This window comes from Arvicanthis niloticus, chromosome 15 (assembly GCF_011762505.2).
Source record: "Arvicanthis niloticus isolate mArvNil1 chromosome 15, mArvNil1.pat.X, whole genome shotgun sequence".
Classification (NCBI taxonomy): Eukaryota; Metazoa; Chordata; class Mammalia; order Rodentia; family Muridae; genus Arvicanthis; species Arvicanthis niloticus.
This window is the reverse complement of record NC_047672.1, coordinates 51,470,191-51,487,828: the sequence shown is the minus strand read 5'-3', so window position 1 is coordinate 51,487,828 and position 17,638 is coordinate 51,470,191. Positions and strand designations below refer to the sequence as shown.

At 38.5% G+C, this 17,638-nt stretch overlaps 2 protein-coding genes across 10 annotated transcripts in view; one reads left to right on the top strand and one right to left on the bottom strand.

Annotated features, from left to right (window-relative positions):
• Positions 1-13,723, bottom strand: part of LOC143434569 (uncharacterized) — a 41,671-nt gene extending 27,948 nt beyond the window's left edge. For 6 of the 9 annotated variants that reach the window (XR_013104175.1, XR_013104173.1, XR_013104178.1 and 3 more), the window contains exons 1-2: positions 13,592-13,723; positions 12,235-12,420 (exon numbers count right to left, since the gene is read on the bottom strand). Coding sequence is in view for 3 of the 9 variants with exons in the window: in XM_076913696.1 (XP_076769811.1) it covers positions 5,641-5,651 (11 nt within the window). In the remaining 6 variants the exon portion in view is untranslated. Of the gene's footprint in view, positions 1-5,640; positions 5,763-12,234; positions 12,421-13,591 lie in introns of all 9 variants that reach the window. The other 3 variants (XM_076913696.1, XM_076913694.1, XM_076913695.1) reach the window with 1 other exon arrangement.
• Nxph1 (neurexophilin 1) overlaps positions 1-17,638 on the top strand; it is a 290,286-nt gene that overhangs the window by 114,145 nt on the left and 158,503 nt on the right. The gene's annotated exons all lie outside the window — the stretch shown is intronic.

Sequence of the window (17,638 nt, the reverse complement as noted above, 5' to 3'; positions counted from 1 at the left end):
CTAACTTAGTGTATGCCTAGGTAGCTGTTCAAACATATGAAAGGCAAAATGGTCTTGGCTAATTGTCCTTAAAGTAGTTTCTTTATCAGATTGTAGAAAAATATTACTTGAGAATACATTATGCCTCATGCCCGGACTTCTCTCTAAGCCAGGAGCTCTGAAGGTTAAGCTTTATTAGATTCATGTCTGCCTGCATATCTCATTCAGAAATGCATATCTGGAAACTGCAGACAAACATATAGACCATAAATGAATGAATGATCTAAAGAAAAGGCATGGTTACTGAAATTCCCCCAGATTTCGGAAGAGAAATTGAAATTGACCCTTGTAAAGTCCCATATCAAACAATAATCTATTTTTTTTTTAAAGAGCAAACAAGCCCAGCTTTATGGTCTTTATTGTATTCACTGTGTGTTTTGGCCAGGACTGCCAAAAACCACATTGCTTGTGATCTGTGCCTGGCAGTGCCTCCAAAGCTGTCTGTGGAGTTGCACTATTTCTTTGAGGGAATATTCACTGAGCAGGCCCTTTCTGTCTTAAAGGAAATTGAAAAGAACTTGATGACTGTTGTCAAGATACTTCTTTCAAATCCCCAAACTCTCTGACCTAGTTAAGTTGTAAGTTCCTCAGATGTGCACATAGTGGTTGTCCAAATACTGGAGAATGGAGAGAAGCATTGTGTTCAGAACACTTTATTTTCTAACTCCCCGGAGACTACGTAGTGTGGCCCATGTTGCTGCCTTTGGCATGGCTGGGACTTGAGTTAGTGTCATCAAGCTGAGAGAACAGTTTGAGGAATTGATATTCCTGGATTCTTCACAGTTCAGCGGCTTCCTTTGCAGCAAGGGCCAGTCTCTGAACCCTATCAAGTTATCATTGAATGTTCATCCTAAACATCACGACTAGGAAGTGATCAGTAATTACTAACAGTGTACTTGGTTTTGTCTGCGGCTCTCATTAGCTCCTTCACACTGGCGAGTACATTTCCCTTGTAGTTCTCAGTTTCCTCATCAGTGACTGAAACAGTTAAATGATGGTTAAAGTCACACAGGGCTGTGTGAAGAGCAACTTTGATCACAACATATGAATTCCTAAAAATTGGAGCCACAGCTATTGCGAAACTCTTTAATATTTGAAAGACAAAAGCCCAGTCATTCCCTAGATTTAAAAACAGGTTTTAAAAATTGCAACTAGTTGGCTTCTTTCTATTAGGGAATGAGTACACTCAAGAGCCAGTCTTGTTGCCTAATGAACCAAGAGCCTAAACCTTGGATTTCATTACTGTTATGATTCCAGATCCCACCAGAGTCTCTTATCAGATGTGGCCTCATTAAGTGCAAGAGGCAATGCACTTTTCCATTAAATTGTGCTGAGCTAACTTGCGGCTGACAAAAGTCCAAATGAAATGTAATTATTTTAAATCTGTTCCTATTGGACTGTAGTTGCCCATCACAAATAGAAATTAACACATGGAAAACCGCTGTGAATCCTTACTTCTATAGGCTTTATTGTAAGTAGTATGCTGAATACCAGCCCTGTTTAATGAGGCTTTCATCAATAATCAAATCTAAATATAAAACAAGATACAGAATCCTGCCCTGAGTAAGTTATTGCTAAGAATAAACAAGGCATTGTTTTCTCTTCATCTGTTGAAAATGGAACTGTTTACACACAGCCCCCCAGTTTAAGACTGTTTTATTTTGTTTTGTTTTAATTTTGGGAATAGAAAATAAGTTTGTAAATATATCTTATAAGACAAAGGCAAACTGTTTGCTAATAATAGCTAACATTTTTTTTTTCTGTCCAAGAAATGGTACATGTTAAGTATATATGTTATATTTTGAGTAACTTAATACTTTTGTAGGGGAAGAAATATAAGTATAGAAAAATTTATCCCAGATCACAGTTAGTTAGTAACAGAACTAGGTTTATAATCAGACAGTCTAGATTGTGTCTGTGGTCATAATGACTCAACTACTATTGTTTCTTAAAATTTCCCCAGTGTTGTTCCAGTTTCCTTAGGCAAAAGGTATAAACTAAGCACTGTAACAATAAAGATACAAACTGTAGAATGCAAGTTTTATTTGGTGATATTTATGTCTTATTCTGTCTCTCAGTGAGATAGAATATGATATCAAATGCAGCTCTATTTTAAAACAGGGGAAACAGCTAAGAGATGGTTTATAAGATTTGCCTGCGGTGATCTGGAGTCAGTAGCAAAAGCAGTGTCAGGTACAAGCTTCTGACAGATTCTGTTCTTGGCTAAAACCACCAGAGAATGTGTCTTCCCGATGGCAGCCTTCAATGGCTGCAGGGGATAGAAATATCTAGGAGACAATTAGTGATTCCAGAGGGAACTGACAGCTCACAGAGTGCCAAGGGTGTAAAAGTTGGATTATAGGGCTCTGGATATTGGTAATGACTTTACCAACAACTTCAAATCCAAGCAAAATTAAGGTGAATTTTAAATGACATTTCAAGAGGATTTTACAACTTTACACTGAATTCAAGGATTCTCCATTGTAGACTCATCTATATCATTATCCCTGAAGTTGGGTCTTCAGAATAAAATAAAAAACATGTAATAAAATGCACTGGCCATGTTATGAATTCCTACCTAAATATCTTGGGGAGGCTAGCATCTTTATATTTTATTGACTTCAACAATAAAGATCAACTTATAAGTAAAATAATGGCTTCTTGAATAGACATTTCGCATGTAAATGAGTCAAAGGGAAAATAAATATAATTGCATCATTCAGAAACTAACATAAATTTTAGAAATATACTTTTTGTCATAACAACTCTGAGAAGTACCTGTATGTGTTATTTAAAAATTTTTTACAGGCCTGCGTGCGCGCGTGTGCCTGTGTACGTGCGTGTGTGCGTGTGTGTGTGTGTGTGTGTGTGTGCGCGCGCGCGCGCGTGTGTGTTGAGACATGCATGTTACAGCAGAATGGGGTCAAAGGAAAATTTATGGAACTCAGTTCTCTCCTTCTACCCTGTTGGTTCCAGGAATCAAACTCAGGTCCTTGGTTGGGCAGCAAGTGTTTTAGCCTCATTTATCATATTAACTTTTAATTTGTTCACATATATCTACAGCTTTGAAGAGACACATTTTTTCCCCTTACGCTGGTGTCTTTTTTTTCTTAAACAAAGGGCACACATTTACTTAGCTACAAAATTTGTCTATACTTTCAGACATTAATGCAAATCTTCCAAAGTGTGAGAATAATAATTCTACTTGGCTTAACTCCAGTGATCTGCAAGGAAAAAAATGCACAAAAACTGTTAGCAAGTAATGATTTGTAGAAATCTGCAGGAGGCCTTGGTCCTTGGTCCAGGAGTACTACTGCTGACAATTACACAAATCGTGTTCCTATGCAATTATCCCAGCAATAACCAATAGCAAGCAAAAATTACAGAGGCCTGATGCGATTTGTACCCACAGGTTTCTGGGTAGCACTTTGTTTGAATCAAAATGGCTATCTTTATTTTTTCTCTTGGCTTTTAAGAAAAGAATCAGCTGACTCCTTAGGAGAATATAATTTTCTTCCATCTAGTTTTAAATGGCATTAGCCTAGCAATCAGATGTCAAGGTGAAAGATAAACATGTCTGTTCCTAGTGCATAAATGGGTAAAATACCAGGTAATGTAGGTACTATCACTCTGGCTTCTGCATTTCAAACAGCATTAACCTTGTGTACTGTCGAGTTAGGATTTTTGAAACTGTTTTCTTTCTGAAGTGGCCAATCAGTTCTCCAATTTAAAAATATAGTCTAGGCTGTCATGTTTTTCTCTTACATATAAGGTTACAGGAATGGGAAAAGAAACTTCATTTTATTTTTCATTTTTGCATGATTACTTTATTGTGTATTGCTCAATTCTTTCAATGGCATTATTTAATCCCATGCATTCAGAACTACTTGTGTTTACCCTTTGTCAAGGAAATTAAACTACAATGTATTTTAAGCAAATCAGTTAGAAGTTCTTTTTTCCTTCCTTCCTTCCTTCCTTCCTTCCTTCCTTCCTTCCTTCCTTTCTTTTTTTGTTTTCAGGATTTAGTCATTAATGGTCATGTATGAAGTACTTTGAAAATACTATTTATAGACTATTAATAACTCAGATATTTATTTAAACAAAACTAATAATTCCTGCAAAACTGATGAAGGAGGGAAACAGCCACATTTAAATTCTCAAACTTTCCCAAATGATCCCTTCTACATAAAAAGATGGAGATGAAGAGAAAGTGAAACAGAGTTTTGGTAAAGCTGATTTTGGAAGCGGTACGGATTTTGTTTGCTTGAAAAAGTATAATGACAATATAATTGAACAAAAATAATTTTTGATGGTTAGTGCATTGAATGAAAAATAGATGCTAGTGTGCAGATGTCTATGTCTCCTTGAGGTTAAAAAAATTGACATTCCCCAAAGATTAAAAATTTAATAGCTTCCTTTAGATTTTTCTAATTCTTATTCTTGTGTTTGTGTGTATGTGTGTCAGATGTGTTTAGTTGCCTGTGAAGGTAGGAAGACAATATTGGAGCTACAGGTACAGGCAAACTGTGAGGCACCCGACCATGCTGGGAACTGAACTCAGGTCCTCTGGAAGAGCAAGAAGCACTCTTAATGCTAAGTCATCTCTCCAGTACAAAGACACATATTATTTTTCTGATGGAGATGACAGTCATATTGTGATTATTATTTCTATTAGAATGCCATAAGCAATATAATAATTTTCTATGTTTAAATGCTAGAGAATAAACGACTCAAATACATAAAAGCTTGTTTGATTAAATATTATTTAATAGCTTTTGCTTGAACCTGAGCAAGATCCATGACTATTTGGTCTGCTGGGGGTATTCCTGAGTTTTACTTTCTACCAGGATGGCTTTTAATGGAATAGAGAAGTTGGGATGAGAACTTTCTCAGGCCACCAACTTATAACATATGTAGCACTGTAGTTTAGATTTTGGCATTCTTCATCTTTTTGAGTCTTCCAACTCCATGGATTTAATGAATCCCTGAGATCTACCAGGCTAAGATATTTAAGCAAGCAAGTCAATACATACCTCAGGATCACCTTGATCATTTGCTCTGATTAAGACCACATGCAGGTTGTCTGCAAATGAGATCTGTTAGGGGTTCACATAGCTCTCTGATGAAGTTAGGAGTTTCTTGTGGTCCTTAGAAAACTTTTTGACACTTATTTTTGAGCATATTTCTTTAAAACTTTAACAGTGGAATTGCATATTAAAATATAATATTAAGGAGACAAAATTGTAATATCAACAAGGAGGGTGTGGTTCAAGTCACAGAGGTATAAGAGACACATTTAAGGTAGTCAGGATGAGAGCCGTGTTTTACTAAGAGCTAAGCTATTAGTCGCCACAAGACACACAATTCACAGAATGCTTAAAAATGATAAAAGAAAAAAAAGAGTAAAACTAGCAGGTGTAAATGCTTGTTACTGCGTCAGTGTCAGACTTCAGTGGTTTAGGATTTACTGAAGTTGCCTAAACGTGCAATAATAGCCACGGGCTGTTCTTCAGTCTAATGAGACAGATGCGATGCAAACTGGGGCGGGGATGATATACTCATCAGAGAAGAAGAGACATGGACCATATGGTATGATATCACCTCACATCCATCAGGATGAGCCAGTGCTTCAGGGCTCCTTTTTGATTAGAAACTGAGGCCACGATGCTTCCGAAGTGTTTCTAGGGTTTACAAGGAACCGAGCAGCAGCTCTCCTCAGCATCCTGGATTAAGAAGCACACATCCATTCAAATTGTTGGTACATTGCCATGATGTGGTTTATGCGAACCTCAGGTTCCTTTGGAATCAGGCAATACCTGGATTCCATCAGTGAAGGTTAGTTCTTGTCAGGCAGTGTGGTAGAGCTCTGCAGTTTGGCTTCATCTGTGATAAAGGGTATGTCAGTAGCAAAGTCACTCGATGTGAAGATTACCTGCCACCCAGGTATGTGGATGTCAACAACCCGTGGTCCCAATGGCTGGGAGTGAATTTGGTTCACCGATTTTTGGAAAATAAACAAAGCTGCTAGACTGACATTCTGTGGGTGTTCTTCTCTACTCTGTACTCTATTGGTGACTGTGTTTGTGAATCAACTAAGAACTGCCTTTTCTGCTAAGGCCACTTGGCCTTTCATTTCCCATTTTGAAGTGTGACTCTTTGAAGGATGCGTAAGGAATCCACTTAGACACCTCTGACAGAAGACAGCAGACAGAAGACAGGTCTGGACTTTAAGCAACCCTGATGCCACAAAAGCAATGCCACAGACTGCTGAGTAACACGCAGCAGGCTGGCTTGTAAAGGGACCGAGCATTGTGTGACAGAAGCACCTTGTTCTGCCTGTGAGTCTTTGAGGACTGAAGAGAAGGCATTTGTCTGAAAGAAAGAAGAAAAACTTCCCAAGGCAGAAGCACATCAGGATGTCAAAGCTCCAAGTCAAGATTTGCTGACCCTGTGTTTCACTCTTTCCAACCTTACTTCTTTGTTCTTGGCAAGGACCCTCTGTGAGAGTTTAGCCTGTCTCCTTACACATCTTGTCTCTGACTTGTTCATTCCTGGTTTCCAGCCTTCACTCTTTCCATTTCTAACGTATTCTGCTTGGGATCTGTGTGTCTCCACTACGTTTTTGATCTCCTTTAAAAATCTGGTTTAAATAGAACTCTTGGGACAGCATTTTATAACCAAACTGAGCCTAGCTATGGACTGTGTCCCTGATCATCTTTTTTATCTGTATGTGGGAACAAAAAGACCTAGTTTCAGATGCTGTAATTTGCACTGGGGTTAAAGGTTGACAGTTGTGTTTATTTATTGCTGCAGAAGTGTAGTCTTTCTCCTGAGCTCTGCCAGAGGATCTTGAGTGTAGCCTGTGTTTGCTTGTGCACTGGCTTTCCCCACATCCTCCATCCAGCATGGGCCTTGAATGCCTAGGCACAGGTACTGAGCACCTGCTATGGCTATTTATCACCAAGTAGGAAGTATTTTTATGATGGATCCATTCTGGGAGAAGCAGGAAGTGTGGCTGCATAACACTGGATTCTAAGGGTCTCTACTGCATATCAAATTATCATAGTATGGCTCAGCACAGCAACCAGTCAGTTAGCAGGGTTAGGATGTGATTGCTAAGTTCTGTTCCATGTGGGGCTAGCTGTGACCCTGGTCCTTCTAGACCAAGCTCAGAGCAACAGTGTAAGAAAGGCGGCTCATAGTTAAAAAGCAAATTAGAGGCTATGTATCAAGCAAGCATAACATCACTCCATCAGAGACACACACAACTTATGTGTGTGTTTGAGGCACTGCCATGATACAGAAGACCTCATGAATTTTGAGCATATTTGGAAAATATAGATCATTACACATTGATTCATAATGAAACTTCACAAAGTCTCCTTATGTAAGTAAAGAAAGCCATTGCCAGTGAACTGTTCAGTAAAAACATTGGTAATTCAGCGAACTGGTGGTGGCGCAGCCCTTAAGGCCTCTGCCTGCAGAGGGTGTGGGACCCTCTGCGCTCTCTCTCTGACCTGTGGGTTCGAATCCTGCTTGCTCCTGCGCGTCTCCTCTCGTGGGGAAAAAACATTGGTGATTAACTTTTATTTATTGCCGACATGATTTCTTAGTTGATTGTCACAACTTAGGAATTGATTATTGATTCCCCCCCACTCCCATTGACAGAGGAAGAGACTGAGATGCCAGTGAGTGACGCAGATGCTTACTTAGTAACAGTCAAATGCCAACAGTGTGCTGTGACCCCAAGGTTTCAGACTCTGGTGTTTTCGCTCTCCTGTCTCCTCCTTGAGGCATCAAAAGTGACCAAAAAGTCCTTTGTTCATGAGTTGAAAATGGGTTTAGGAATGCATGTGATTATTATAGAGCATAATTTGTGTGTGTGTGTGTGTGTGTGTGTGTGTGTGTAGCTTTTATCAAACTCTAAGAAACAAATGTACTATAATTGCTTAAATGTAAAAAATTGTTAATCTCTCTTCCTAAGGCAGGCTTAGTTTCAAATATCTTACAAGATCAATTAACATGTTTCTTTAAAGCCTTCACATGGAAGGTTGTGTGATGTCCTGGGGCTCACTTGCTTTGGAGCCTGATGGATTAGGTCAAAATCCTTTGTAATTCTTATAATCTTGGGTAAATTACTGACCCCTCCCCTCAGGGCCTGATTTTCCTGGCTTGTAGAACAGAACTAATGACAGTCACCTTTAAGGGTTTCAAGAACAAAATAACATAACTGTGTTCAGCACAGCACCAGGCAGTAATAGTTTCTTATCCAATGCTATTTCCTTTAATGGTGTTTTTGAGTGTTGTACAGAACTGGTGCCATGAAAACATTTCCCTCTCAAGTAGTCATGATCCTCTAAAGGCAGCCAAATTCCCAATGAAATTCATATGCTAAATCATTTCGCAGGGTTCTATGATCTTCCCAGAGTAGTTTTTCATATTTTGTGGTTAGGTCACTCCTTGTGCCAAAGCTATCTTCAAATTTAAAGTGAGAAAATTAGTCCAGACAACTCTTTATTTTCTGAACATTCTTCCTAATTTATTTCCAGCTTTGGATGATCTGACCTTTGGTTTGTAGACTAATAGCCCCTCCTCATTCCCGAAGTACCATCACAAAAATAGAATGAAACAAAACAAAAACACAACACAACAAAACAAAGCAAAACTCTTTCAATTAGGTAATTATTAAGTTTTAATGGGTTTCCTTAATATCATCAGCTGCCATAAAGCAGACTCTTATCTGCTTATCTTATCTTATCCTTATTTGTTTATTTCAACTGGGGAAGTTTTTATTTCATTTTGAAGTACTTGAACCTGGGACCTTCCAAGTGCTAGTCAAGTGCTGTACCACCAAACCACTCTCCCAGCCCTTAGCTGTGTGGGCTCTTGAGAGTAATCTTGTCAAGTCTTTCCAAGATGTGGTTGTTGAAATTGGTAATTCTTTAAGTGATCATTGAAAAATCCTTCAAGACTTGACACATGAGAGAAGCTAGGATCCAAGAGAGAATGTCAGTAAAGAGTTAACAGTAAAGCCAGCTGTTGAATTTTCCTTACCTGGCTGATCTATATGAGGACCAATTACAATGACTGTTACTGAGAATGTTTGTTAACAAAAGAAGGTTTAGACATCTCTTTTTTGAGGTTCTTATGTTATCAGTAGTCCTACTTTAAAACTCTAGGTGCATGACACAGAAGAAAAGTCAAGCTAGACCTGAACTGGAAGCTTGGCTCCTTGCTGGGTAGTGTTTATAGTGTTGAATGGTGCTAGGCAGGCTGCTGGAAAAGAAAGGTCCTCAATGATCTTACCCAGCAGAGGACCCCGAGAGCTGCAGTACCAGCCTGGTAGGCAAGACATACCTAACGGGATATCTTGGCATGTAATTGGCATGACTGTGGACTGCGTGTGGGTAACTGATCACTTATTGGAATTAAGAGATGTTGTAAGGAAGAAAACTCATGCCTGGTTCGTTGAACACAGTGAAAAAACTGATATTTGCCAGCTAAGGGATGTGCTCATGGCAGAATGGTGGACCAGAATTCATGAAGTTCAAGTTTGATCCCCAGCACCATAGACAAACAAACAAACAAACAAACAAACAAAAACTTAACAAATCCTGTAGCTAGGGTGATCATGGACCCTCAGAAGAAATCTACCTTTAAACACTGAATGTGACTAACTACATCCTGAGCTGGAATCTCATATCTCATAGGCCCACATCACCTATGGACCAACTTTAGAATAGGCTGCTGAGCTTTTCACCTTACTTCTCATTTAATTATTTTGTAGACAGATGACTGCCATCCCTCTTCTGGATTATTATGCTAAGCTTTGTATTGCTTTTGCTCTGGCTTTGAAAGTATATAGCAAACTCCAAGGAAAGATGAAAAATATTGATGATCGATTATATCCTAATATTGAACTCTACGTTTAAAATACCAGCCTTAAATAGACAAGGTGTGTTTGATTAGAAACACATGTCTTCTTTCTTTTAGTAAGTTATTTGTGGCTTCAGAGGTATGGATTTACAGTTTTGCTTAGGTGAGAAAGCCTTGCCTTTGTTTTAGGTGCTTTTACAAACATTTACATGTGCCAGACCAATACAATATTGATTATTATTATTAGGATTCCCAATTTTAATAAAAATATAGCATCTCCTGAATTTCCTTTATTTCCTAATTTTTTGAGCTATCACAGTTAGCTTCTGCTGACATATACTGTATTCTATTTTTAAAACAGTCTCTTAGCTGAGTTTCTTAAAACATTTAACATTAAGTCCTTAGGTACATTTAAATGTCATTAAGGCACCCAGGTGGTTAGAAATCTTGGGCTGGGTTTAATTTCTAGCTTCTTTTTGAGTTAATGGAACCCACTAGTTCATTCAGTTCTGTAATTTTCATGTCATACTTTTCCTCTTTAAGACACGGTTGCAGAGACACGGAGCTCAATCATAGAAATTAAAATAGACTGTTGTCCGTGGAATGAGCCAATGTGTTACCACTATTTGAATTGGATATAGCATACTGCATTTCAGAAGTTCAAACCACAAACTTCCATTTAAAATATGCAGATACAATATGTGTGTGTGTGTGTGTGTGTGTGTGTGTATTTCTAGTCACAGTAACAAAAAGACAAGTGAGAGTGGGCAGGTGGGTGGGAGAATATCCTCATAGAAACAGGAGAGGGGTTCTTAACTTGCTTGCTAGCTTTGATTTATTTTTTTAGACTTGTAGTGATTCCTTGGAGCACTGTTTTTCTGAAATCACAATGAGGCTGACATGAAAGATGGCCAGAATTGATTACAGATATCTGTTGTGGAGTAGCAATGGGAAAATGACAACAAGAGAGCTGCATTGCCTACACTGTTCCAAGAATTAGTTACTTAAGAAAAGTGGACCTCTTTTCAGGTTATTTTGGTGCTTTAGGTACAAAGCAGAACTCTAATTTACCCAATACACTTCTGAATGTTTCAAACACCTGTTTGAATTGATATGGTAGTGTTGGGTCACACAAAAAGGAAATATCTAGAAATTTAGCATTATCGGAAGACTGCATGTTGTGATGTTTCATTTATTTAGACCCTGCCTTCTCATTTTCTGAAACAAAAGACAAGTTGAGACTGGCTTTCTCCTTGTAGTAGTTATCTTAAGATTCCTGACATCTGCAAATAGAGGAGCTGAGCAACGACTCTCTGAAGAATATACTCTTCATTCTGGAAGAGAGCTGCTCCAATCTCTGCCACTGAGTTTGGTGTGACATACTGCAATAAAATGGATTCTTGGTCTCATGGTTCTGCTCATCTCGGTAGTAGCCATTTAAGTCAAATCCATGTTACTTTGAGTGCGTCCTCAAATGGTACATTGTGACAAGTATTCATTACACTTTTTGCAGTGTGTTAGTGAAACTCCTTTTGGGAGACAACCAGGCCCTGCTGAAATGTCAGGGAAAGGAAGAGCTGGAGAGGACTCTGAGATGACATGGCTGTGTCTATAATCCCCATACATGCCCCTGCTAGGTCTACTAGATCAGCTTTCCTAAACTTTTTGTGTGCAATTCTCAGGCACAGTTGTTGAAGGATGTAAAGTCACTACTAGGAAGTGGCTTAGGTTAGGGCCCTTTTCTTTGTCTTTTGACTCCTACATACTTAGACAAAGACTGAATTTGCTAAGATTTTTAACATTCCATACCTGTTCTCCTTATGCAGTTTTTAACACCGACACCCCACAAGTGTTATTTACAACACATCTGGCTGCAGCATATGACATTTTGGCTGTGTTTTACCTCGCTAACCTCTGTTCCTTCTCCTAGTGTTTAGGAAACAGGACCCTCTGGGTTGAAGTATCAATGACCGTAAGAACAACAGCATCCCCTCCACTTTTCAAGTAATTCAATGCTAAGCCGAAGGGCAGCAACACCCATGATAGCTATGGGAATCTTATATATTGTCCCAATAGGATACACAGATGCACAGAGAGGGACACTCAACTGGGCTCTGATCCTTGTAAGGGAATGCTTGCTTGTGCTTTGGTGTTTTGATGCTTTAAAAGGGAAAATGGTTCTAGGAAGGAGGTTTAGATGGTGAGCCAGAACAAGTCACAGCTGTTGAGCTAGCTGTATAGGCAATGGGTGAGCATGTGTGTGTGTGTGTGTGTGTGTGTGTGTGTGTGTGTGTGTGTGTATGTGTGGGAGTTCCTTACCTCTGGTTAAAACTCTTCCTTTTGGAGATGAGGGAAGCCTGTGTACTTCATTGTGTCTTCCTCATAGTTTCTCTCACTCCCCTGGGCTATTTGCAGTAATTAGAAGAGGGTAGCAGTGAAGAGTGGTAGGTTTTACTCTTGACTCCACAGCTACCTGAAGACAGGCCCTCTACTCAGATGTTCAGCCTGAGGGTAAAAACAAATGAGCAGAGATTACAAAACCAGTTGTGTCACATGGACCAGAGATCCTGCTGGCAGACACAAATTCCCTGACTGAATCTTTTGTGGGTGACATTTCTCCTAGATCTCTTAACTCTAAGTTGACTGAAAGACTTTATTGGAAGGTATGATGGATTTTGTAAGCATCCATATGAGCTCACACAGAAAAAAATGTGGAGCACTACAAAAAGGAATACACACACACACACACACACACACACACACACACACAAACACACACACACACAAACACACACACAAACACACACACACACACACACACACACACACACACACATGAATAGTTCTGCCAAATCAAGAAACTTAGTTAATGATTCAGTGCAGATAATTGTCAAGAAATAAAAGAATTAACAATTATTTATAGTAAAGGTATATGATATCATGTTTTGATATGTACATATGTCTATATACATCTATATCCTATATATGAATTTACAGGTCCTGATATGCATTCATTAAACACTTAATGAAGTTTTTAATCCTCATAACATTTATTTGTTTAGATTTTTATTTGAATTGAATCTCACTTTTAAAGCAAGAATAGATCACTGACTTTCTTATCTGTAACAGGACTAGTCCAACAGGACTAGTCCAACCCAGGAATAGCAAGCGAGAACCACATCTCTATCAAATATCGCAAAGAACACTGTCAGCTCCCACTCTAAACTTTCAGTTCTCAGTCTTCCACATTATTTAGTTAGGAGAATAAAAGGCTACCATGTGATAACTATGTATAAGAGACAGTGCCTCTATAGACAAAAATCAGTCTTCTTTTATGAAGTTATATCCAGTCATTGCAGCTGAATCTTCATAGCTCTTTGGCAATATTCACTCACTAGACAGTTTAATGTTTATATTCCTTTTTAAGCCCCTAGAATGTACAATAAAATAATATACTAATATCTGTAAAGCACAAAGCTACTTTAAAATGCTTGTATACTAATGTTACTATTTTCATAAGAAGTGAAGAAGTATCTAAGACTTTAGGAAATAATTTATGACTCGGTCAATAAGAAAACAATAACACACAGTATGAGACATGGTATAAACAGACATGATTGCAGAAGAAACAAAATGTCTTAGAGTGATTATTTTTGATAAGGGAAGGGCTACTCACTTTCTCAAAAGATGCTGTATCTCTTTTCCCAGCATGTGCAAGGGCCACCGTTCTCAGCTAGTAATATACCAAGAAATTCTTCAGGAGAGTTATTTATATTAGTTAACTGGCTTGCCTGAACTATAAACCCCGGGGAGAGCTTAGTTAAAAATTGATGGGCCATTGAGATTAAAAGAGGAAAAACAAACAGCTACAAACCAAATGAATAAGTGATGCTTCTTCAGTTTGCCAAGGCCAGAAGGGTTCCCTGCCAGTTGGAATCAGAACAGGGTAGATTATGTGCAAAGGGCATTGAAAATGTCATCTCTAGTTCTATGGAATAGAACTAAGGATACCACATTCCATTCTTCTTATTGCTTCCAGACCACTGAAATTATAGGTCTATACCATCTCGTTTTAATTGCTTACTTCATGGACAAGCATACCATGAGCCTTTCCAAACACACTCAGAAGCTATGCAGTCTGCCTTTGTTCATTGTCTGTGCGCCATCCTCTTTTCCTGTAGCGAAACAGATTCAAGCCAAATTGTAAAAATAATTTGAAAAACAACTACTTTAAATCAGTGTAGCAATAAATTAATTTCATGCCTAGTCTAAATGGTGCTGTTAATAAAAATAGAACTCGTGTGGTGCCTGAGAATGACTGTATAGATGATGTGGGTTTGCTGGCTCTCGCCTCAGTATTTGCTACAGCTCACAGTTCTTTCCGAAGGCTGCCAAGAGCTGTGTCAGTTGTTGGCTCAGCCTGCAGAACAGCCTACTGCAAGGAAAGTTGGCAACACCTTGCTGAAGGCATATCTCAAACTGAGGAATCCTGGCTGGCATCTTAGTTAGTAAACACTGTAGCTTTCCCACAGGATTGAGTGTCTCCTCCATATTTCTGATGGGAAGGGACAATGATATGTGTCACTCGGATATGTTACATACTGATCAGCAATTCATTAAAGCAGCATGCTTTTCTTTTATTTCAGACATCTATCCATGTGAAGTGTGGCACATTTTTCTTAAACAGCAACAACAATGAAAAATTTGTTAGTCACTGGCTATAGATGCATCAGAAGAGTGCATAGGTTGTATATACTCTTTTTATTTATTTATTTTGGAAACAAATGAAGGAGCGGGATGCATTCGATAATTTTGTGCTTTGTTTACTTGACTGCTCAGCTGCCAATAGCAAATAATTTTATGGAGTCTTCTCTTATTTGCTGGATTTTGTTTTCTCAGGAAGAGGGCTTCAAGAGTCCATCAAGTACTGGGTTAGAACTAAGAGTGGAACTCCAATAGAAAATTTCCACTTCAAAGCAGAAGAGAATTACTGAATTACTTCTCATGACTTTACTGGCAGTTTTCAGGGTCATTCTCAGAAACCTCGAAGGCAAGGATAGCTAGATTCTTAGCCACTGTTACCATGGTTGGTTCCTTTCAAAACAGCGTTATGTGGTTATGTTCTTTTGCTATCCTTAGAGTGTCTACTTTTGTCCTCTCAAGAGGTTTTCTCTTGAGAGAAAGGCACAAGGAAGGAAGCACTTTCTCGGTGCCTGTATTATGCATCCATGCAAAAAGATCTTGGCATTTGAAAGGCAAAAAAAAAAATTACCAAGTACATAAGCCAAATGAAAAATGGAAACTTAGAATCCACATTTGGTACTTATATCTGCTTATAGAGTTCTGGGATCACATGTGTGCCTCAGAGCCCCAATTACATGTTCTATAGGGCAATCAGACATTGTCCTTCAATTGCTGCATCTTACCAGAGTTTTGGTAAAAGTACTTTTATAATGGTCTGACTTTTTAAGGCATAGTTTAGTGAATTGTGATGGTTGGAAAAAAGAAAAAAAATCTCTTTTGGTTTAGTCTTCCCCCAGAAGCATTATGGCAACTAACTCCCTTTCTTGGGACAAGTATGGAAGCACCTTTGTGCCTTCTACCTTTGGGAATTCTGTGATTTGATTCCAGACAGAGCCTCCACTATCAAAAAATCCAGTTCCTATTGCTTCCTTCTGTTAATGTTCATTTCCCAGGAAACACAGCATCACACTTCCTGAGTCTCTAAAGCTAAGGGGTTTAGACAGTCCTCTTTCCCCTTTCTGGATTCTGTTTTTATTTTTATTTTTCCTGAGGACAGAATGCCTTTCCCAAAGGAAACTTTCGAAGTTTCTCCATGGAACACTTTGTGATACAAACTTCTATTTGTTTGGAGGATAGTTCCACAACTCAGATTGTAGCCTTCCTTCAACCTCACTAGATATACATTCTTCATTCAAGAAAAAAAAAATGGATGCAAGGAAACTGAAAGTAAGGATTCACATGGCAAACATTAGGTTCTTTCTAGCTTGATTGCCTCAGTTAGATATTTTGTATTTGGTTTATGACAGCGATCCTATGGTAAATACCATGCCTAGGAATCAAATGAGTCTGTCATCTACAGAAGAGGTTGTGTGCAGGGACTGCATAGTCGATGGCCCTGGGTATGTTTTTCTCGGGAGGAAACTATTTCTGTGAGATCACATATTTAAGGAGGCACATCTTTAAAATGTTTTATTCTAAACAAGAGCATTTCATTCTGGTTATACTTTGAATGAACGAAACAGTCTAATGCACTTGAAATTATGAAATATTGTGACTGACATTAAGGCTTCTTGAAATCTTTTCCTTGCCTCTTGAGTTTTTGTTGTCACCAGACTCGAGTCTGCATATGTCTCTGAGGCGAGCCAGGTTGTATCTATTTGAAGTTTATTTTCAGTGACAGCACAGAGTGTGATGATTTCAACTGACATATGCAGAGATTAGTTAAAGAACACATGGTTTGGGGGTATTATTGTGGCTTGATTTCTCTGGAATAATTTCAAGGGTGTCCTTTATATTCCTTGCCCAGAACTTAACAAATTCTTAAACCTGAGAGTGATCTTACATAATACAGTCCAAATCAAGTCCAATTTCACCATAACTGTAGCAAAGAATTTATTTTCCTATTAATTAATTCATTTATTTGTTCACTTTATATCTTGATCAAAGTCCTACCCTCCTCCCAGTCTCCCTTCACAGGGTCCCTTCCCTACCTCTCATTTTTCTTCTCTGAGAAGGAAGAGATCCCTCCTCGGTACCATCCCATCCTGGTACCTCAAGTCACTGTAGGACTAGGCACATCCTCTCCCACTGAGGCCAGACAAGGCAACCCAGTGAGGGGAATAGGATCCACAGGCAAGTAACAGAGTCAGGGTAAGCCCCCACTCCAGTTGTTGGCAAATATTATTTTACCTCAAGACCCAACATATACTCAAAAGATGCTCCACCATACCATAAGGACAGTTGTTCAACTATGTTCACAGTAGCTTTAATCATAATAGCCAGAATCTGGAAATAACACAGATGTCCCTCAACTAAAAATTGGATTTAAAAAATGTGGCTCATTCAGGCAATGGAATGCTATTCAGCTATTAAAACAAGAACATGATAAAGTTTTCAGGCAAATGAATGGAACTAGAAAATATCATCCTGAGGGATCCCAGACCAAAATGGATTTATTTAAATATAGACAATCTCTGTAGTTGGAAATGTCAGGGCCTATATCTGATGAAAAGAGCAAAGCTTTTCTGATGCCCTATGCAACTTCCAAAGATGGGTAAAATGTATAGCTTTGAAATTAATATTTATTACAAGACTCTTTGAAACAGATGAATAGCATAGGAAAAGTTATGTAGTGCTAACTTAAAATGCCCTGAGTGTGTAGAAACTTTGTCTTCTCTTACTGGCCCTTAACTAATGCAGTGGGATTTAATTTCCTCAACTGCTTTCTGTATTTAAAGTTTTCATATATGTTTCTCTATGGGACCCAATTTCCTTTGCCAAGGAATAGGCAAACAAGAACTAATAATGTACTTTCATTAGCTTCATTCTTTTCCTGTGCTGTGAATTTCTTTATCTGATGGGCAATGCAAATGTTATAAATGATGAGTTTTTACACAATGCCTTGCACATCAGCTTATCATGCAGATTGAGAAAAGAAAAGGCTGTGTTGGATAACGCAAGCTTCGCTAATGCACTAGGG